Source organism: Rhinatrema bivittatum, chromosome 9 (genome assembly GCF_901001135.1).
Source record: "Rhinatrema bivittatum chromosome 9, aRhiBiv1.1, whole genome shotgun sequence".
NCBI lineage: Eukaryota > Metazoa > Chordata > Amphibia > Gymnophiona > Rhinatrematidae > Rhinatrema > Rhinatrema bivittatum.
In genome coordinates, this window is record NC_042623.1 from 87,424,033 (window position 1) to 87,447,070 (window position 23,038).

The 23,038-nt window shown below is 43.4% G+C and overlaps 1 protein-coding gene across 4 annotated transcripts in view; it reads left to right on the forward strand.

Annotated features, from left to right (window-relative positions):
* CTTNBP2 (cortactin binding protein 2) overlaps positions 1-23,038 on the forward strand; it is a 373,947-nt gene that overhangs the window by 313,844 nt on the left and 37,065 nt on the right. For all 4 annotated transcript variants that reach the window (XM_029617221.1, XM_029617222.1, XM_029617223.1 and 1 more), the window contains 4 exons: positions 4,954-5,132; positions 6,796-7,001; positions 13,737-13,913; positions 22,284-22,347. In XM_029617221.1, the coding sequence (XP_029473081.1) occupies positions 4,954-5,132; positions 6,796-7,001; positions 13,737-13,913; positions 22,284-22,347 (626 nt within the window). The remainder of the gene's footprint in view (positions 1-4,953; positions 5,133-6,795; positions 7,002-13,736; positions 13,914-22,283; positions 22,348-23,038) is intronic.

Consider the following 23,038-nt stretch of genomic DNA (forward strand, 5'->3'; position numbering starts at 1 on the left):
ATAGCTCACAGAAGTTTTAGTGGGTCCACTGAAGAATCCATTCAATAAATCCTTGGACATAGGAGTGGTAACACAAGATTGGAGAAGTTCAGTTGTGGTCCTGTTTCACAACAGTGGTAGCAGAGAGGAGGTTGGAAACTATAATCTGGCTAACCTTTACTCGGTGATGATACAATAAATGGAGACTTCTGAAGGGAAGAATAGATCACTATCTACAATCCAGTAGATTGCAGGGTTCAAGGCAACATAGTTTAGTTTATTGATTTGTTGAATCACTTTACTAAATACAAATCAAAGTGAGGTACAATAAAATCCACGTACATAAGAATTTAGAAGATAATATATAACAATAGGTAATATAATTATACATAAAAAATAAAAACAAAGCAGTCAGTCCCAATACAAAATAAAACTGTCAATAAAACAAATAAGCAACTATTAAAAACCTGATTAACTAACCAAGACTTGACACTCTTCCTGAATTTCATACAATTCATCTCGAAGCGAACCTCAATTGCCAAGGCATTCCAGAGAAAGGGGACCTGATAGGAAAAAGTAGATTCTCCAACTCTTGTCTCAGTTGGAGAAGGTATTCTCAGTACATCTAACTGTGCAGATCATAACAGCCTATTGAGTTAATATGACAAAAATAAAAATGATTAATATGTCAGAACTCCAAAATAAAGAGCCTTAAAGAATAAACAAAGAATCTTAAATTTCATTCTACATGGAGGAGCATTCTAACACTGTGATCCAAGATGGACAGTTAATTTGATAGCTCCTTTTCTCTAGCTCTTAAATCAATCACCTCAGACTGTTTACAGCTTGTATTATCAAGTACCATCAATTCTCTAACAACTCTTACTAACCGAGATGTCTACCAGAGGGAAAACTAGTGATTTGAAGCAATTTCCCTTCAGTAAACATGCCTCTGAATTGCCTAGCGATGATGCAGAGCAGGCCACAAAATCATCGGAGGATTCCGAAGGAAAAGATCTGGATGTTGTGTCCGTCGGTGCCCAACGCACTCTCTCCGCCCTCCTCACCTCTTTGGCACCTCCCTCTTCGCCCACGGGAAGATTGGCTGCCATGGCGTTCCTTTGCCGAGGTCCTCCGATGTCCCCGGACCGGCTCAATGCTGCGAACCGCCATGTTTCTGGAGGCCTAGGGGCACGCACGCGGCGCGGCCCCAACTGAAGTACCAGCGATGGCGTGAACCTCGGGGGTGTCCCCCGAAGATGACGTCACCCGCAACAGTATAGGGCATCAGTTACAATCCTAAACATCTGGGCAGACTGGATGAACCATATTGTTTTTTTTAATCTGCTATCTTTTATTATGCTACTATGTTTCTATATTGAAATAAATATTCTGCTATAATAAAAGGCTCTTATTATATCACTTAATGAAAATTTAAAGTGACCATCATATAGTGTCTCTGGTGCTAAAAGACTTATTTAGTGAAGCCTTTAAAGCCCAAGGACCTGGTATCTCTGGTGCAAATGGCTTATTGGTGAAGCCTTAAAACACAAGGACCAGTTTGATCATCGGTCACTCTTTTCATTATCTTGGCTGTGGCTGTCTTAGCTGTGACTGAACTTAATATGATCCTGTATGCTACCTGCTATATGCTACCTGCTGCTACCTGCTGTAACTGACCTTAATATGGTCCTGTATGCTACCAGCTGTATGCTACCTGCTTCGGTTTTTCTTCTCCGCGGCTGACGGAGCAGAAAAACCGAAGCAGGTAGCATACAGCTGGGCAGACTATAAACAATTTTCATTATCAACGAGCATAGCTGACCACACCAAAGCTATTTATGGGCTAATCTAAGTCGATTTCATCTGCAAATAACTATGTTCTCCTGAAGTTCCCTGAAGAAGGAGTTTCATACTCTGAAACCCTGCAGCGTCGGAGGATCAACTTCAGGACCATATTAAGGAGATAAGTGCACATTACATATTCTTTAATTGTGCACAATTTTGAGACATTGACAGTTACAGCTAAGACAGCCACAGCCAAGATAATGAAAAGAGTGACCGATGATTAAACTGGTCCTTGTGCTTTAAGGCTTCACCAGTAAGCCATTTGCCCCAGAGATACCAGGTCCTCGGGCTTTAAAGGCTTCACTAAATAAGTCTTTTAGCACCAGAGACACTATATGATGGTCACTTTAAATTTTCATTAAGTGATATAATAAGAGCCTTTCATTATAGCAGAATATTTATTTCAGTGTTGAATTCTTGATTTCTGCTTCTTTTTGGGTATAATTACACTACGTTTCTATGTGGCATGTTCACACTAAGGTTTCCTGACTCCAGCTTAACATGCATGCTAAGCTACTATTGCACTGTATGCTGTTTTTAGCGAATGTTAAATGGTTCTAACATGCACACCAAGTTTTATTGCATAAGCCCCAATGAACATCTGATTGTACTATGTATTTCAGTCATATTTTTATTTCACTATATACATTACTTATCAGGCTGAATGTGATTTTCCAGCCATGATCCCACTGTTGCGATCCCCCCTGTTGCTGCGCTACAGGAGGTATCTTACCTTCCTCCAGAGGCCGCTTTGAAGCCAGGGCCTCGCCTGTGTTCCATCTGGGACTTGCTCCAGGGCCTGAGAGGCCTAGCTGTTCCTGTGGCGTCGTGCCTGTGTTTGGACTTCCTGCTTCCAGCCACGCCCGTTTCTCTAGGGGCTGGCCCGCAGCTCTCTTCCCCAGTTATAGGGCCAGCAAGGGGCGGTCCTGTCTAACTCCTCCCAGGGAGTTGCCTACAACCTCCAGTATATAAGGACTTGCTTGTTAGTTCCTGTTTGCCTTCAGATTGGGTTACACAGTTGTCTGTGGCCTCTCCCGATCCAGGTCCCCCGTGGTCTGCCATGTCTAGATGGTTCCTTGTCCTGTTTCTGCCTTGATGTCGTGCCTTTGGATTGGGTTACACAGTTGTTTGTGGCCTCTCCCGATCCAGGTCCTCCGTGGTCAGCCGTGTTTTGATGACTCCCTGTCTTGATGTCTGTTCCAGTCCAGCCCTTCGGATTGGGTTACCCAGTTGTCTGTGGCCTCTCCCGATCCAGGTCCTCTGAGGTCAGCTGTGTTTTGATGACTCCCTGTCTTGATGTCTGTTCCAGTCTGTGCCTTCAGATTGGGTTACACAGTTGTCTGTGGCCTCTCCCGATCCAGGTCCTCCGTGGTCTGCCGTGTCTAGATGGTACCTTGTCTCGATGTCTGTTTCTGACCATGCCCTGATGTCTTCGTGTCTCTGCCTTGACCTACGTCCTCGTCCGGTTCCTGAGCCTTCTGTCCTGTTGGGCCCTGGAGTGGCCAACAGGAGGGATTCGTCCCACGGGCTCTTGAGCTTCTGCCAGCCGAAGGGGCTTCGGATGTTAGTATCCCAGCATCGGAGTTCCTGCCCGCCTGGATCTTTCCTATGTCTCGCTTCAGCCCTTGCCCTGATGTCTCCAATGTCTTGCTTTAGCCTGTCTTGGATGTCTGCTTCAGCCCCCGTCTGATGTCTTCTGTAAAGGACTCTGTCTGCCCTCGCCTCTGTCCGGCCTGCTGCCCATTGCCGTTCCCAGCGGCAGGTCCGAAAGGGCCGGGAACAGTCGGAGGACCGTTCATTAGTCAACTTCCCCGTGTTGGCTACCATGGGCATGCAGGTCCGGCTGATGGTCGGACTCCCTGCTTCTGTTCCTGCCTGCCTGGCTCACCATGCCTGCTCAGCTCACCTCCCACAGTGTGGCTTGGGGCTCCTCCTTGAGTCCTGCCGTGGCCCAAGGGCTCACCACCACCCGCTTACGACGACCGCGCCCGCGCGCGCTCGTAACACCCTCCTTCTGATAGCCATGCTAAACAATCCAGGGTCTCATACCCATTAAAGACTGGAGGAGAGTGTCCAAAGAGTGATATAAGGCTGTTTTCCCCGCATTGCATGGACTTCAGCCAATGATCACCCATGTGCACCTGAACCATACTGATGCCAGTAGTCAGAAAAGCCAGAATTGAGTCTTTCTTGTTTAGATCTGATAACATATTCATACATTTGTTTCCCCCAAATGCTTAGCATCAAATTTTGAAAAGAGTGAATAAGGTTCTCCCACCCTCACCGTACATACGTGATACTCTTGTTTATACTAGGTTTGATGTATGTCTGGTGTAGAATTGCCAACAGATGGTATTCCATCTGGTTTGAGACAGATTGAGTCAGTCCAGGCATCCCATTACCTTCTGCCTTTTATTTGTTTATTTAAATTTACAAATTAGCCAGTCTTCCTGAGAACTCAAGGTGATAAACAGCTTGAAACATAAAATACAAAGATTACAATCACAACTATAATAGGTAAAAAAAAAAAAAAAGACAATAATATAAATAAACCTATCAGAATATAACAAAATAAAAATAATTGAACATACCTATACATAATCATACACAATCTCTTTCTTAGAGAAATTGGATGCACACGCCCATAGATTCAGTAGCAGAGAACAGGGTGGTAACCCTGGTGTAATGGCACATCCACAATGCCATCCATTGAAAATTAAGGAGTCAGGTTATGGTTCTGCAGAAAACTCACCTCTGGTTCCTCTAAATATCATGGTATAGTGCGGGAGTAGGCAATTCCCGTCCAGAAGTGCCACAAACAGTTCTTGTTTCAGTACGTCCTCAATAAATATGCTTGAGATATATTTGCATGCAGTGGAGGCAGTGCATACAAATAGACCTTATGCATATTCATTGTGAATATCTGGAAAATCAGACCTATTTGTGGCACTCCAGGACCGGAGTTGCCTCTCTGTGGGATAGTGCCTGCTAAATCATTTTGATGGGGCAATATATTCATACAAAACTGTAATGGATGCCCCCCCCCCCCCCCCATTGATGAACTTCACCGACAGGTTTTAATGACAATTCTTTTTATGTCTGTATTTTCTTTCTCTCACATTATAGTTCAAAGGTAAAATGCCCCCTCCAGGCGATCCGGTGTGTAAGATCATTGACTGGATTTGTACTGTGTGGCATCAGCTGAATACCTGCCTGTCCCGCTTAGGCACACCTGAGGCACTCATAGGGCCAAAGCAGTTTTTGTCTTGTCCGCTAGTGCCAGGCCATGCCCACGTTATAGTGAAGTAAGTATTTGTGTTTGATTACCAGAGATGCTGTACTGCCATTTTGGCTGCATAGTACTGCCCTGAAAGTGTAACTTAATCTGTTTTTGTTTTATTGTGGAATAGAGCAACACTGCTTTATTTAAACACAGACTGAACAATCTGAATAGTGGGAACACAGTTTATTAATCCTCTAGAAGTGGTCTGTGTCACTGCTAGAAATGTCCACATCAGCTCCTACTTTTCAAAAATTAGCTTGAAGAAAACATTAGAAAGCCTTAAAACCAAGATGTTTCAGGTTATAATAGCAAGAATCCCTTCTAGTAAGGGCATTTATTGTCATTTAGGAGGCAGTTTTGTAACTGCTCACATTGGGGAATGCTTTTTACATGTAGATTTTACACCAGTTTTCGAAAGGAAAGTGCATGTGAAAATTATTCACATGTTTATATCAGCTAATATGTGCCCATAGCTTCTTGGGACAAAATGCTTGCATGCATTTGAAAACGCCAAAGTATGTGCAGAAGACCAAAGGCCGCTCCTGGGGATGCCCCTGCCCGCTACTGAGTAAAAGTGCACACGTACAGGTTCTACTCACATATCGGGGAGGCTTTTTTGCAAAAGGCCATTTCTGCAGGCTTTACCCATAGAAATGGTTTTGAAAATCACCCTCTTTATGCTCTGCTTGGGTCAAGGACCCATGTGCCTTCGCTGCCTACAAACCAGGGCATGATAGACTCTGCCCATTGGGGGGGTTATTGATTAACTCTAGATCACACAGTGCCGCTATGTAGCCGCAGAGTTGTAAATTCTTTATAGGGGGACTTTGTTTATGATAAAGTGTTTAGCTATTGAATTTGCTGAAGAAAGAAATTTCACTTTTATGGATGTACTATTGCAGTACTCTCCCCATTGGTATCATGCCTTCTTTAAACATGCTTTGCCTTCTTTTTAAATCTAATATAGTCCTTCATATATTATATGTCAAGAATTAGTTTGTTTAAAGATGGATGTCTGTGGATGTCTGCTCCTGATCACTGCAGGAAACGGACAGGGGTTCTGTAGCCTGAAATAGACCAGACTGCCACAGACCTGGGGAAGTGCCAGCATCTTAATAGCCAGTTTCTGTCTCTCAGCCAATCAGAGAGCTCCAGTCACACTCATTCTAAGTACCTTAACCTTATAGTGACAGGATCCTTCTTGCACAGGACAGGGAAAGGAAAGGCTTGATCATTGCGGCTCTCTGATTAACTGGGACTTATTATGAATTCACAGTATTTCTGTGAAAGTATCACTGTAATAAAAATGTAAAATTAATATATTTTTTTTTTTAGCTTTTAGACACGTTTACAGTTACAGTATATTCATTTGTTTCAAAGGAATTTCTTTGGCTTTCTCTGTGGTGCCTTTCATGAGCTGCTGTTCCTAGCAATTCTTTAAAGTGGACAGAGGATAGACCATGCTGATATATAATGTAAATATTTATCTGTTTCACAGCTAACTCAAAAATGAGATGCAGTATGGTTTATTCCAGTGCATGCTCAGTAGGTGTTGACACGTTTATATCCAAGCTCAGCTCCTCCTGCAGTAAAAATCAGACGCAGTGAAGGGGATGTGAAGCTAACCAGTAACTTGTCGTCACGGCTGCGTTTAATGCTCTTTATTTCCTTTTGTTATTTGGAAGGTGGCTGTCTAAGTTGTGGAACACTGTTGTCGCTCCCAAGGTTCAGGCAGCAATACTTTCTAGAGCCTCTGTGAGGAGACCCGCTGGACTAGGCCAGATTGCAACAAGAAAACCTCCTAGTCAAGGCCAGCAGGCTGTCGTGAAAGCTGCTCTCAGCATCCTGCTGAACAAGGCGGTCCTGCATGGTTGTCCTCTCCCCAGATCAGGTAACCAGAATTAGATCCAGGGTAAAGCAAAGCAAAAAGAGGGTACGCTGTAACTAGTGCTTTGTGTGGTGGATTTTAAAACAAAATTCAATGTGCAGTAATTATTGTAAGAAGGAATATTCCCCATGCATTTATTAAGAACATTACCAGGGAATGGTCATTCTGGGATTCTGTAAGCAGCAATCCCTGCTGTGTTAGGAGAATGTACATGAGACCTCAGATTCACCCGATGAATCTATCACATCCTCTTCATGCCAGGTCATTTGGGGCATAATAATTTCTGTGCCTGCTGTTGGGCATTGAGATGAAGTATGAAAGCAAATGTATTAATATTGGCTGGGTTACTACTTCCTAGAATTTAATTGTGAATATTGCACAGTACATAGTGAGTCAATACTGCCTGTATAGAGAAGAGAAAGTAGAGGGAAAAGTCACTGATTGGAGCATGGTATCACTTCTGTTTAAAAGCTGAGCTTAATACCCCACCACCCCCATCCCCCCGCCCCGCGCAAGAGAGAATTAGCAGGAAAACAAAAAGGAGGCAGCACTCAAACCCTGAAGTGGGTAGCAGGGAGCGGCAGCCTTTGCCTTAATGATCCTCTGCTTCTGTTGGGAGAGTGGAGAGCTAACAGGAAAACGAAAGCTGAGATCCTAATAGCCTGAATGTTTTAAGATTAGTGAAACACTGGAAGGTGGTAGAAGCGTTGTATTATAGCTTTCAGAATACTGAAGCTATGTAAAGATCAAAAGAAAAGTAAAATGATAGAAGAGAGCAGAGGGGCTTGTGCCATCCTGGGTGTTTGTGAAATGACTTTGTGAAATAAAAAACCACAAAGCCCCACCCACTGCCATGACACACCAAACTCCGCCTCTCGATGGCAGCAGGAGGGGTCATTTAACTATGCCTAGCTGCCGCAAGGTGGCATGTATTGGCAGAACACCAAAGGGGCGTGACGAAGGGGCTTGTCCTTTGGCAAGCCCCTTTGCAAAGTTGGGTAGTAGGTGGTGGAGTGGATGTCTGTCTAGTTGTGTATTCTATGGGTTAAGAGATGTGTTTATAATGTCAACAGATTCCGATGGCTGATGGATAGAGGGATATATGGGGGAAGAGTGTGTGAGGGGAGGAGAGGGAAAAGGAGGAAGGGTTGTTTGATCCCATTGGTTCAGGTTGGAGAAAGCGGGCTAGAAAGGGAAAAGTTGTTTTATCATATGAAATACCACTAAAAATGTAGTGGATCGATGTGCAGAAAACACACAAATGAAGAACCAAAAGATACAAGCGTGTGCTGCTGTACACTTAATGTGGTTGCATATAAACAAAAAATTCTTGTAAAGAGCTAAATAAATTCAAATTGTATAAAGTCCTTTCAATCAGAGAAAGTCCATTTACAAGCGTGAATATCTTCAGATAAAGCTGCCTAATCAAATGTAGAGTTCAGGGGATCACGCTTGCAAATGGACTTTCTCTGATTAAAAGGACTTTATACAATTTGAATGAATGATGAGATGCTCTCACTTGTCATATGAAATGCCTTCTTCATGCTAGATCTTTAAATAAAAAGGTATTATTGATACATGATTTAATATGGGAAGCCCAGCCTGATTTAGTTTTGATTACTGAGGCATGGTTTGTTGGAGATCTGGGAGTGCCCCTTTCTCAGGTTTGTACACCAGGTTTTGTTTATTGTTTCAAAGAAATCAGGAGGGAGACTGGGCGAGAGAGGGGGTTGTGATTGGTTTTCCTGGTTTTAGGAAGAAGGTTGATGCTCTGGTGGAGTTTACTATACGTTTTTCCTGATTGGTGGTGGTGGGAAACTTCAGTCTCCATGTGGACAATGTCATTTATCCTTTGGCTCAATTTTTGTGTCTTATGCTGTCTTCCTTTTATTTGAAATAGTTTGTATCGGCTCTGATGCATAAAGTAGGCCATATTTTGGACCTTAGAATTGTGTGATAGTGGTGGGTTGACAGTAATATCAGTGAGAAAAATACCATCAGACAATTACATTTGTCTATGATCAGGGTTATTTGAAGAAGGATTTATTAGATTGCAATAAGAAAGTCTGTGGAAAGGTTGACCCAAATTTCATTTATGCCCAGTTGAGAAAGTAGCGATTTGGATAGGCAGGAGATAGTATCAGACAGGAATCTAGCACTTATTCAGACACTGAGCTTGATTGCGCCAGAGAAAACAGGTGGTAAAAAATCTAGGACAGTGTAGCTCCCCTGGCTTACCCTGGGCCTTAAGAGCCATAGCAACAAGTTTGGCAACTAGAAAGACATTGGTGTAAAACCATTCATGGGAAGATAGGATGGCATAACCTAAAGCGACAAATCTGTACTATTCCAGTATTGTAAAAAGAAAAAAAAGAGTATTTTATTAAGCAAACTGAAGGGGTGGATAATAGTATGAGAGATCTTTTAGGGCTGTTCATTCCTTACTTGGTAGGGAGTTTTGTTCTTCTAGGATAATCCCAGAGGTGTTGGATGAGAATAGTTTTGTTTCTTTTTGTAAAAAGATTAGGGAGGCAGATAAGATGATGGATATGAAGCAAAGAAACTTGAGATGGTGGCAATGTTGGTTTGGGAAGGGGAGATGGGAATATGGACAGAGTGGATTTGTAAGACAAGTTCTTGGAGAATTTTTCTTGACTTAGCTTGAATAAGTTGAAAGAAATCTTGGCCTCTTGCCAGTCAGCCAGATGTATTCTGGATCTGGTCCAGTGTTGGCTGATGAAGACACTACTGGATGATCTGGTGGCTTTTGTGTGGATGAGTTATATGTCTGGGGTTTTGAAACGTTCTGTAGTAATTCTGCTTTTGAAGAAGCCTTCCTTGGGTCCAGCTTTATGCGCCAGATTCCATTCGTTGGCTAATGCACCTTTTCTCATGAAAATTATTGAGAGAGCTATTACACAGTAGTTAATATCCTTTTTGGAACATGTACCTGCACTGGACCATGCTAGCTGAGTTATAACAAGTCTGTGTTAGTGTATTGTAGAGACCAGGGTGAGTCAGTTCTTTTGGTCCTTGAAAATCAATTTAGTGCTTTTGACTTGATGAATCATAAGATCTTGTTGGAATGCTGTAAACAAGTTGGATTAAATGATACAATGGTAAAGTGGATTCTGGCAGAGAGATCTTCTATCATATTTAGGGATAAAGGATATGATTTATCCCAGGCAGGATACAGAGTACTCAGGGCTCTTTTATTTCCCTTTGTTATTTAATATCCTTATGTATCCTCTGGGGGCTTTAATTTGATCATTAGGAATGATGTCATTCCTCTATGCAGATGACATCCAGCTGGTCCTGATCCAGTTAATACCATGACAGAGTTGAATAAAAAATATGCAGGTGGTTGAAGAGAGGCTTGTAGATAGTAGTCTGATTTTGAATGGAGGGAAATCAGAGATACGTTTTGTAAATATGGAGGATTATTTTTAGGGGTTGGAAGAAGAAAAATTTTCATTTCGTTTTTCATTTTGTTTTTGAGGGTTTGATTTTCCATAAGTATCATTTTGTCAAATTTTTTTTCATTTATTTAGTTTAAAAAACCCCAAAATAAACATTTAAACAAAAATAAATCCCCCAAAAAAGAAAAAAGAAACAGGGCCTCCTGAGGCCTTCTAAGCTCTCTACCCATCCCTCCCAACTGAAAAAATGCCAGGGCCAAGATCCTCACCAGCCCCCTCTTAACCGGTCCAGGGGGATCCAATGCTTAGGCCTAAGCCCAGGCTGAAGTCTGAACCTTGCATATGACTTAGGGTGAGATCGCAAAGACCTACTATGGCCTAGGCCTATGCAGGGCTGATGCTTCAGCCTGGGCCTAAGATCTGGGAGGGTCCCGACCCCTAGGCCCAAGCTGAAGTCCTGGCCTTCTGTAGGCCTAGGCCACGGTAGGTTTCCTCAGCCTCAGCCTATGCCTTTCACAAGGCCCAGGCTTTAGGGCCAGAACCTGACACAGAGCCTTGGCCTGGACCCAGGCTGAATGCAGGGACTTGACCCAGAGGCCAGGTCCCAGCGCCTGGGCCTTGGCTTAGGATGGGGCCTGGGCCTGGCTGCAACCCAGTCCAGGACCTCAGCCTATACCCAAGACCTATGCTGGGGCCTCTGCCCGGACCCAGGCCCAACTCCATACAATGCCGTACATCAGAATGACACTGTCCGCTGGGGTGAATGCGCTGGAGTTAATTAACTCCTGTGTGAACAGAGAGGATGGTGTCAGTTCACTTCAAGAGCCGAAGAAAGGAAGAAAGAAGAGGAGTGCTCCGAGGGACAGGCCTGAACCTGGGCCAAGGCTCAGGCATTGGGACCTGGCCTCTGGACTGGATCATGGCATTGGGCCTATGCCGGAGCCTGGGCCCCAGCCTAAACCAAGGCCCAGGCTTTGGGACCCGGCCTTCAGGCTGGGTCCTGGCATCAGGCCCAGGCCCGGGCTCTGGCTGAAATCCAGGTGTCGGGATCCAGTCTCCAGGTCGGATCTCAGTGTTGGGCCTCAGTCCAGGCCAAGGCCCCAGTGTTTGTACCTGGTCTCCAGACTGGGTCAGGCCTGGGTTCGGGCCCTGGCTAAGGCCCAGGCATCTGGACCCAGACTCTGGGTCAGATCCCGGCATCGGGCCTGGGCCCAAGCCAAGGCCCAGGCATTGGGCTCAGGCCTGGGCTGTGTATCTGGAACCCCGGAACAGGTAAGTTTTTTAAATTTTGGGGGTTTCGCTCAAAGCCCTGGCATTAGGCTTGAGCCTTGGCCGAGACCCCGGCATCACATTCTGGCCTAGGCCAAGACCTTTGCTTTCGGTCTCGGCGTATTCCATAGACGATGCCCTGGTTTTGAGCCTGGGCCTAGGCCTGATGGATCAATTTTGTTTTCAAAACTAAACGTGAAACCAACAAAAGTTCGTCAGATTTTCAATCATTGTGCTTTGATAATGAAATAGGAAATTTCATCTAATTTCATATTTCGTTTCTCCTGAATACCCATCCCTAATGATTTTAGGATTGCTTTCTCCCTTATACTTTGTGGTTTGGAGACTGGGTGTGTGTTTAAAGTGAGGGACCAGGGGTTCTATTAGATAGTTGTTTTGATTTAGAATCTCATATTTCAGGAATAGCATAAAAAGCCTTCTTTATGCTGAAGCAAGTGCGGTATTTACAACCTTTCTTAGATATTTCAGCTTTTCAAAGCTGAAATATCATTAGACTACTATAAATATCATTAGATTACTATAATATCATTAGACTACTATAATATCATTAGACTACTATAAATATCATTAGACTACTATAATATCATTAGACTACTATAATATCATTAGATTACTATAATATCATTAGACTACTATAAATATCATTAGATTACTATAATATCATTAGATTACTATAATATCATTAGACTACTATAATATCATTAGATTACTATAATATCATTAGACTACTATAATATCATTAGACTACTATAATATCATTAGATTACTATAATATCATTAGATTACTATAATGGTTTCTTTTTGGAACTTGTTGAGAAAAGTGTTTACAAGTAACTCAAAATACGTTAGCTCATGTGATCTTTGGGTATTTTCAGAGGCTCTTTATTACATGTCCTACATTGATTACCAGTGAGGGAGTGGGTGAAATTTAAGATTAAGATTGTGATTATGATATCTATGGGGAAGTTGGATATGGTTTTTATAGTTTAGTTGCTTTGGTTGTGTTTTCTGTGATTTTATTGCTGTTCACCGTCTTGGGCAAGCTGGTTCCTGGGAAGGCGGTATATGAATAATAAATTAAATGAAAAAGGTCATTGCTGAAACTTGGAGCTCATTGATATAGGGTAGAGGCATCTGTCAGGGGCAGGGCCAGATTATGGTTGCTTTTTAAAAGCTATGTTTTTTTAAATCCCCACTTTCTGTTTAAAAACAGGTATCTTCAATTACCCCACTTTGTGAGCCTTTGTAAAATATTCTGCATATGAACAGGATTTTTTATCTCTGTAGGCACATACGAAATATTGTCGTTATCAGCAGGATGAGCATCTTTGTATCTTTGGCATATTAGAAGTAGAATAGGCAGAGCAATTCAGGAGCCATTGAATGGACATGGCTCCAACACTGCATATTATTGATTGGACAATCTACTCAAGGCTGACAGAAGTTTATTTAAATACTGTAGATAATTTGTAGCTAACAAAGGGGGTCATTTTCAAAGGCTTATCGCGTGCGATAATCCTCTATCGCACGCGAAAAGTCCCTTTTCGCATTCGATAGCATGCTGGGGGTGGAGTCAGGGCGGAGTCGGGGTGGCGAGGGGGCAGACTCGGCAATGTCTTTGCTGACGGCGATAAGGTTAGTAACCTTATCGTCACCAGTAGCGTGCCCAATAGCACCACCTTTCACGGTGGCGCTATTGGGTGTGAAAGCCGGCAGCAAAAACAACGCGGTGGTGCAAAGGCTGCAAGTTTCAGCAGGCCCACCCTCCACCCCCCATTTCGATGGATTCACCATTCTGCGATAGAATGGTGAATCCAGGCCAAAGTCGTGAATAGAGAAAATCAGTAAGCCATGCATTGGTTTTGCCTATTTCTTCTAGAAATGGCCATCATATTTTGCAAAGGATATTCTGTAGTATTCCATGAATTTTATGTTCATTCCATTAGTAACCAATGTTTTAAGCTTATACATCTCTGTTATAAATCAGCTGTTAACTAATGTGTATATTATTGGTTGAATGTTCATGCAGAGTTGGATGCAGATATAGGCAGCTTCAAAGGAGGCAATTTCCCTTTATCCATGGTTTCCAACTACAACTGTAGCAAGAAAAAGGGAGAGAGTGGCTCCTGGAGAAAAGTGAGCACAAGTCCTCGCAAGAAATCCAGCCATTTGTCATCACCATCTTGGAATAAACCAGAAGAAAATGGTAATGCTATGTCAGGAACCCTATTTGTTTGATCAAAATACTTCCTCTTGTTCTATGCTGGTGACTTGAGCTTTATATTTCCCTTGAGCCTCTAGACTGTACTAATCCCCTCCGCCTTGGTTTAAAGGGGATTGGCTATATGTGAAAAAACATATCTCTCCCACCTATGATGTATTTTAGATAACATGCAACTGTTTTAGTTGTCCACTTCAAAATATGAAATCATATTTTTTCATGAAGTCTTTTGTATTATCCATTTAATAATGAATGAGGCCAGTCCTAAATTTAGTATTTTGTTCTGCATATACAGCCAAAGTCTGCGATGAATGAGGCTTAACATTTGCTTTGATGTAATTATATAAACAGAGGCCTTGAGCCAAGTCTGTGGAAATCAGAGGTATGTAAAAGAAAGCTCACACAGAAGTAAATACCCAGGGGACTGAAACCCACTATCCGCCTAGCTGACCTGGATATCTTGTTGGCAGCATGAGCAAGTCAAATCTATCCAGATATTTATCCATGTTCATAACTTAGGAAGTGTGTGGTATTGAAGATGCAATGACTGATTTAAGTCTTCCATTTTCTCACACATCCTCTTTGTGTGGAAGAGCTATAGACAACAGGAAAGAACAGAACAGCCGTGATAACTTAATTGTACTTTTCATATACACAAAAGTTTGCTGTGCAGAGGATATGCTTGAGCAAAAGAGACCTAAATAATCTCTTAAATCTTCATTTATACAGTATAAGCTGAGTTTTCAAAAGTCGCACACATAAAAATCAGCAGATACACATATAAATAGCACATACTCGCATATATGCAATTTTAGAAACCTATGATAATCATATGTAAAGGTGCTCGAGCAAATCTACACATGTAAAAAAAGGGGCATTCCTGGTGAGGCCAACATTTACACATGTAAGTAGTGATTTTATAAGAGATTTATGTGTATAGATTTGGCAGCTTACTCTCATATATTTACACCTGCTCTTTATCACGAGTAAGTGATCATAAACATCTTACAAATGAAATATCGACTAGATGGGATCTGGGTGAAATGGGGGAGTTGAAGCTGAAGAGCCAGGAGGGTCTCAATGACCTGCAGATGGAGTGGGCGAACTGGTAAACTGATTGGTAAAACTGGTAATTTCATTTCCGCACACATGTTAGAAAATCTCCCAACTTACACGCATAAAACTCAACTTAATGGGGGTAAATGCAAGTAATTACATGGGTAAAATTTCCACGCACTTAGGGGTAGATTTTAAAAGAAGCGAGCGCGCATGCTATAAAATCCGGGGTCGGTGTGCTGCCTTCCCCCGTTCCCTCCCCTTAACCTGACCTTCCCACCCCTTCCCCTAACCTTTCCCCCCACTAGCCCTACTCTAACCCCCCCCCCCCCCGTCCTTTGTCTTACCTTTTGTGCCTGCCTCTGGGCAGGCGCAAGTTGCACGCGCCGGCAGGCTGCCGGCACACGATCCTCCGACACAATGGCAATGGCCGCTCTGTCAGAGGCCTCTGGCCCCGCCCCCGCCCCCAGACTTCCCTGCCCCCGGCCCACCCCTTTTGTAAAGCCTCGGGACTTACACACATCCCGGGGCTTTACGCACGTCACCGGGCCTTTTCAAATAGGCCCGGCTTTCGTAGGTCAGGTTACTTGCGTAAATCCTCCGGATTTACATGCATAACCTTTTTAAAATATGGCCCATATTTTTTAACTTAGAAGTAAAAATATGCAGGTATAGTAGTTGCATGCCACTTATCCGGATAATTTCAAATAGAGCTACTTATCCAGATAAGTAGCATTATTTAAGACTTATCCAGCTATCTGACTTAGCTGGATAAGTAGAACTTTTCAAACGTATTAAGCAGATACAAAGCTGCTATTTAGCTGGATAAGTTTAAAATACGCACAGGTTATAAAATACAGAAGTAGATTTCCACACCCCATATACACACACACATATATGGGCATGCACACAGCTGTTTTAAAGTTTTCCTTATTGGGAGTAAGGCTATAATGGCCCACCTCAATTAGGCACTGTGAGGGAGTACATGGGAAACTCCCTCAGAACACCTTAAAGGATTGGCCACAGCTATCTAGCCTGGTCCTCCTTACGAACCCGGCCCACAAGGGATTATTGGTGAATGGAGGCTCCCCTCACATCAGACTAAGAAGTCAGGGCCCAGAAGGGTTGGGAGGCCCAGAGAGAAGGCAGGAAGACATTGAATGTTGAGGACTGTGAGTAAGTAAAGGTCTGCAAAGGCAAGCAGCCCTTTGTACTATACTTTCCTGTTATTGTAAATAAAGTTTGTGTGTGGAAACAGCCAGAGTCTGCTTCCGTCTGTCTTCCTGGCCTTTTCTCCAAACCGGGGCCGCTCTCATTTACCACATATAGTGGCAGAAGTGGGATCTTCGTGTCTATGCAGGAAGCAGAGACAGGAGCCCACAGCAGCAGCAAAAAAAAAAAAACCCCTACAGAATCTTTCTTTTTTCCTGCAGCCTCACAGTTTCACGTGCCAATCCCAAGTTACAGCAGGCCAAGGGGGCTAGCCCTTTCTGTGTAGTCAGGGTTCAAGCAGTAAGTAAGGGCCAGGTGGGCCGGAAGGCTTTTTTTATTTTGTGTTTCCCTGTCTTTCCCCAAAAAGATACGTTTGGAGGCGGGAAACATAGAGCAAGTATTACTAATCTTCGCTACAGGGCAGCATGAACTGCAGAATGTCCTACAAACTGAAGTTGACCAACAGCAAGCGCTGCAAGAGAAAGTTATGCAGCAAAGTACAGTTCTAACTCAGGTAGCACAGGCAGTGCAGATCGCTGTAACCAGGCCACTTTCCTTGTCACCAATATTACCAAAGATAGGCCCAGGGGAAGACCTGAAGCCTTTCTTAATAAACTTCAAACGAATTGCCCATCTGTTGGACTGGCTAGACCACTTATTTGGGGACCCTGCTGATGGGCAGCAGCCAGGCTGCCTTTCAGTCAGCAAATCAGGTCGGAAGGGCTAGCTATGCAAATGTGAAGACTGCCATACTGGAGAGAGCAGGCTGTAACCCAGAGGTATATCTACTCCGGTTCCAAAGGGGGACCCTCCATCCAGGGAAAAATCCCCCAAACCTCTGCACTGACTCAAGAACACTGAGTGGAAATGGCTACAGCTGGATGGGAAATTGGATCTCAAGGTAGCTAATATTTTCCTCCTTGAGCAATTCGTGGAAGGCCTACACCCAGCCATGCGATGCAGAGTAGGCCAGCACTCTAAGGTTACCTTGGAATCTGCTGTGGAGATGGCCCAAACCAAATGTGCCTGATACTTCACTTTCCATGCATATCCATGCATATCCAGCATGGTTCTCTGCTTCATCGGCATGGGAGAAAGACTGATACATCACGCATTTCCAGCATAGCTCTCTGCTTCAACGGCAGGGGAAAAAAAAAAAAAACAAAAACAAAAAACTGATGCTTCACGCATATCCTGCATAGCTTCAACGACAGGGGTGAAGAAAAAAAGGATTCGCAATCACAAAGCGAGGAGTAGCTGGCTTGTTACGGCGGTTACTACCCCAAACCAAATGTGCCTGATACTTCACTTTCAATGCATATCCAGCATGGCTCTCTGCTTCAACGGCAGGGGAGAAGAAAAAAACTGATACTTCACGCATATCCAGCATAGCTCCCGGCTTCAACGGCAGGGGAGAAGAAAAACAACCAATAAGGGCTGTATAACATAGTCTGAGTAAAACAAATAAGCATGGGTGTAGCTTGCTTATCGCGGCGGTTACTGCCCCTACTACCCCTAACTAATCAAGCTTGATATTTCACTTGGATGCAGCTCCATCACTGCTCTCTACATTAATGGTGGGGGTGGAAGGGGAATAGAACAAGGAGCTAAGAGAAACAGATAAGAATGAGAGAAAAAATGTGTGAGGCTTGCTGGGCAGACTGGATGGGCCATTCGGTCTTCTTCTGCCGTCATTTCTATGTTTCTATGATGCCTTTTTATCAAGCCCAGATAGCAACAGAGCATTCTGTTATGCACGAAAAATGACCAGTGTTGGATTCAAAGAGCATGTAGGGGAAGCTAAGCATCCAGAGAGGGGAAAAGCAACAAGTCTGGATCCCCAGGAGTATATTCAATGAAGACAATGAGGCCACATCACCAAGGACTGTTTTTTCAAAGACAGTAGGTCATTGGATGTCAACCTAGTGGCTTGGCCCACACATGGGGCTCAAGTTCATAGGAACAAAGGAACCCATCCCGAGGAAGGCCCGACCCCAAAGTTAAACCCACAGGGATACTCACACCATGGGGAGAAAGCCCACACTGTTCAAGAGTGTCCTTGTCGGGAAGACAAAGAGTAGGAGCATAGATTAGCAGAGGCTCCCCGGTGTAACCTGGTGGAAGGCTCACAACTAGACTGAGTGAGTTTGAAATGTTCTGGGGCTACTTCATGAATAGTTTGAATCCTCCAAACTATAAAGAACTGTCTCATCAGCAGACCTATCAATGGAAAGATGCAAGTTTATTCCACAAGCAGCACAGGAGAGTGAAACTCCTAAGGAAGCGGTAAGAAAAGCACCACAATCAGCTGCAAACATTAGGGGATATGACAATGGGAGAAGGGGGCAAAGAGGGTACTTACAGAGATGGCCTTCACAATGATAAGTCAGTCTTTCCCCGTTCATGGTGAGGGAAATGGTAGCCCTGGCACAGGCAGCCACTCCTCTTAGCAAGGCTGAGCTGAGAGGGGTGGCATGTGAAGGAGAATATAGGAAACTCCCTCAGAACACCTTACAGGTCCGGTCACAGTTATCTGGCCTGGTCTTCCTTAAGAACCAGGCCCACAAGGGATTATGGGTGATGGGAGGCTCCCCTCAGTACAATATAAGGAGTCAGGGCTCTGAAGGGTTGGGGAGTCCCCAGAGAAAATGGCAGGAAGCCATTGTATGTTGAGGGCTGTAAGTTAAGTTCTGCAAAGGTAAGCAGCCTTTTGTGCTATATTTTTCAGTTATTGTAAATAAAGTTTGTTGTGGAAACAGCCAGATTCTGCTTCACTCTGTCGCTCCCACTTATCACAGGCAATATACATGTAAGTTACACCAGTTTTTAGAGTGGAATTCCGCACATAATTCAACTTTGAAAATCATCCTGTCAAATTTACCCAAACACAAGTACACCTGCTGTTGAGTGCATGGGAAATTTTCTGAAAAATTTACACACATACTTTTGAAAATGCAGAAGTATGCACCTAAGTCCAAACCCTTCCCCCCCCCCCCCCCCCCCCTCCCCAGGGAACACCTCAGCTCAGTCAGCATAAACACAACCATATCATATCAGGTGGGCAATTTAATACTGGGCCATTTCTGCAAGTAAGGTACCATTATACCCATGGCAATGCCTTTGAAAATTATTCTCCTTGAGGGCAATTTTCAAAAGCTTTTTCCACAGTTAGAAAAGCTTTTTGAAAATTTCCTACTGTCCCCATGGATAAAAATATGTTCATTGTTCATGACGCACATACTTTTATCTACATTGCATGGAGGCATCCCTGAGGGCAGACATAGGATGGAAAATGCAACAATGTGATTTGTATTGTATTTTCAAAACTTGGGCCTGATTTTCAAAAGCATTTACATGTTTAAAACTGTGTTTACATGTGTAAATACACTTTTACATGTGTAAATGGGCTTTTGAAAATTGCTACAATATATTTTATTCAATTGTCCCTAGGTTTACTCGTGTTAAGTGCACATAATGCAGGTAAATGGCTTTTGAAAATTGCTATAATAGTATGTTACATTTACATGCTCAATTCCTTTGAAAATTCAGTTGTAAGTGCATTGTTTTGAAGGGAAATAGTCCCAGAAAAAAAACTAAGTGCAAATCTCTGCAGCTACTGTTTTCCCTAGGCAGTGTTCAAAGGGAAAGTACATGCATACGTTCCTTTGAGAACTGGTGCAAAGTCCGTGGGTTAAAGTATCTCTATGGACTTTAAGTACCTGCATAATTTTGAAAATCCTCCATTTGTGTCTTTAAAGGGATTATACTTGAAAATCAGTGTTCCATCACTAGAAGTAATAGGATTCTATTTGTCTCTTTACTTTTTATGTTTAGATATTGTATCTTCTGCAATGGGATAATTCTCAAACATTTTCTGCAGCCAATATTCAGCCTTTCCTGTGTGTTGAACTGGGTATCAACTACACAAAAAAAAAAAAAAATCTGATTTGTCTCCTTAAGACATTGGAGAGAAGTAGGCCTTTGCTGATTGACCCTGTTGTCATATTATGTCTGGGTATTTGGTTGGCCATGGTTGACCTTTCTTTCATACCTAAGGTAATTTAGTTTGTGATGGCAGTATGAAATTCAGATCCGCACAGTCAGTCTTCTGCTCTGGAACATCGCCCAGACTTGAAGTAATCCTCCAGAAATGTACAGCCTCATTACTAAGCCTAGAAGAGTAAGTAGAATCTTGCATTGCTAATCAGTGCAGATCTTAAATCTGAAAATATCACTAAAGTTTTCTAATTATTGCCAGCATTTCCACCAAACAGGCGGTAAATGTCAGTGTAGGTGATATCCTCCTGCAGTTTCCCAATCCATGTGGTATTCTGCACTCATAACTAGTAGCAAAGCTAAGTGGCTTATTACATTAGGGGGGGTAGTTTTATAACAGGCCACATAAATTTGGAGGCTGTTGTGTACCCAAGTTACACCAATTTTCAAAACAAACTTGCTGTATGTTCGTCTTGAAAATTATCCCAGCAAAATTGTATGCACGCACTTACAGCTGGTATTTGTTGTGCGTCGTTTCGCAGGGGGAATTTATGCAAATACTTTTTAAAATCGGAAGGTATTCATGTTAGTGCCAGTTCTGCCCAGATTCCACCCTCTAGAATTCCTCTCCCCTGTGTGGGTAAAAGTCCACACGTGCGGTGTCTAGGTGCATAGTTAGACTTGTATTTCTTTGGATTTAGCTCACGCCTCCTCGTTGGAATCTCAAAGCAAGTTGCTTTCAGGTACTGGAGGTATTTCCCTGTCCCCCGGAGAGTTCCCAGTCTAAATTGTAGCTGAGGCAGTGGAGGGTGAAGGGACTCGCCCAAGGTCACAAGGGAGGTTCAGCAGGGTTTGAACCCTGGCTTCCCTGGTTCTCAGCCTGCTGCTCTACGTGCGTATCGGCCATCCAGTTTTCTAAAGGGTCATTTCTGCAAGTAAAGGACTACTTTACTCACAGAAGTGCCTTTGAAAATTACCCTCCCTGTGCCTAATTCATTAAATTGCCTAACGAGCACACTATGTGCTATTGATACCTATGCTAAATTGATAAAGCACAGCTGCAAATACCAGTTGTTTAAATGAGATACATAATGAGCTGCTTTGTTAGTATGCGCCTATGCAGAAAATTGCATTAACTTTCTCATAACCTCGTGACTGTGAACATCTCAATGCCGTCTTGTGGAGGTAGTGAAAAGGTCAGTAGGGCAACCCTGCAAGGCAGGGTCTGTTCCTTAGGCTTATCACACTAATTAGACCCCCAGCCAGACATCTCATCCTATTCTCCTCACACGCTCCCCCCATCCCAAAAGCCTCCATAGATCCTCCCAGACTTTACTGGAGCAACATGTGAGCTGACAAAAGGTAAGAGTGTATTCTATTTAGGGGTGGGATTGGAGGATGGAGGGTTAGTCAGAGGCTTCTGGGGGAAACTGTGGAAAATGCCAAGGGTTTTCCGTCCATGCCAAGCAGCGCACGTTATTTCTGTGAGATTGCCCGTAGTAACCTAGCAAAAGTAAATGCACATTGGTGAAGCTGCTTCTAAGTGACTTCTCTTTTTAGGTTCACCCAGTAACATTTTGGGGTTATTGCTGTTTCAGCAGGTTAAAGGGACCCTCCTGCGATGGAGTGCAGAACTCTGGTAGAGAAGTAGGAGGATAAGGGTTGAAAGGAAGTGACCCAATAGGATGACCTTTGCCTGCTGTCCATTCAGGAGCTAGCCAATCTTAAATTCAGAAGCCGTCTTACCATGCTATTAAATAGCCAAATACACAGAATCATCACTTACCAGTAAACAAAGCAATCATCACCAGAAAGTTCTGGAGGAGTTATACATGAGTAACCTGCAAGTCTCCGCTTATACAAAGTGATTTTTACTTTAAAGCTCTGAACGTGGTGAATTTGACTTTGCTTTCTCTCCTTCCCAAGCCATTCACCCAGCTACCCAGATAATGAGAAATCATCGCAGTTGTCCATTAAGAACGCAGTGTTGTGAGGAGCAGACTGCACTGAGAGTGCTTTGTAATTTCATCTGCACTGTGAGCATAAACTACCTCAATTTGTCTAAGTGGATTTATTTGCTTTTTTGTACAGGTGCAAAATCTCAGAATGGTTTGCAACAGAATTACAACAACATGACTGGTCAAACGAAACAAATGTAAGTACCTAGGATTTTGTTTTAAATACGTAAAAGTATTTAGAGTGGTTTTTTTCATGTCCCCATTTCTTGTAAATAAATTGAGGGGACGAAGGTAGCTCGGAAAGAAGAGCAGGTCAGAGAGACGGCCCCGAGGTACAGTACAGCATAGGACTTTATGGCTGAAAGTGGAGTCGTCCCAGAACATAAGTTTCAGTGGCTACGTAAGGACACAGTCAAAGGAGTAGGAGCAGCCTTTCGGGGCCCCAGGGCAGACAACCAAAATATTCAGGCCTGCAAAACACCGGGTTAGCCCAGGGGTACAGTAGCAAGTGCTGGGCACTGCCATGCAGAACATCTGGGTTGAATTCCCAGACCAGAACATTTGCCTCTTCTAGGGATGTGAATCGTTTTAGGACGATTAAAATTATCGTCCGATAATTTTAATATCGTCTTAAACCGTTATGGAACACAATACAATACAGATTCTAACGATTTATCGTTATAAATCGTTAGAATCGTGAGCCGGCACACTAAAACCCCCTAAAACCCACCCCCGACCCTTTAAATTAAATCCCCCCCCCTCCCGAACCCCCCCCCCCCAATAACTTAAATAACCTGCGGGTCCAGCGGCGGTCCGGAACGGCAGCGGTCCGGAACGGGCTCCTGCTCCTGAATCTTGTCGTCTTCAGCCGGCGCCATTTTCCAAAAT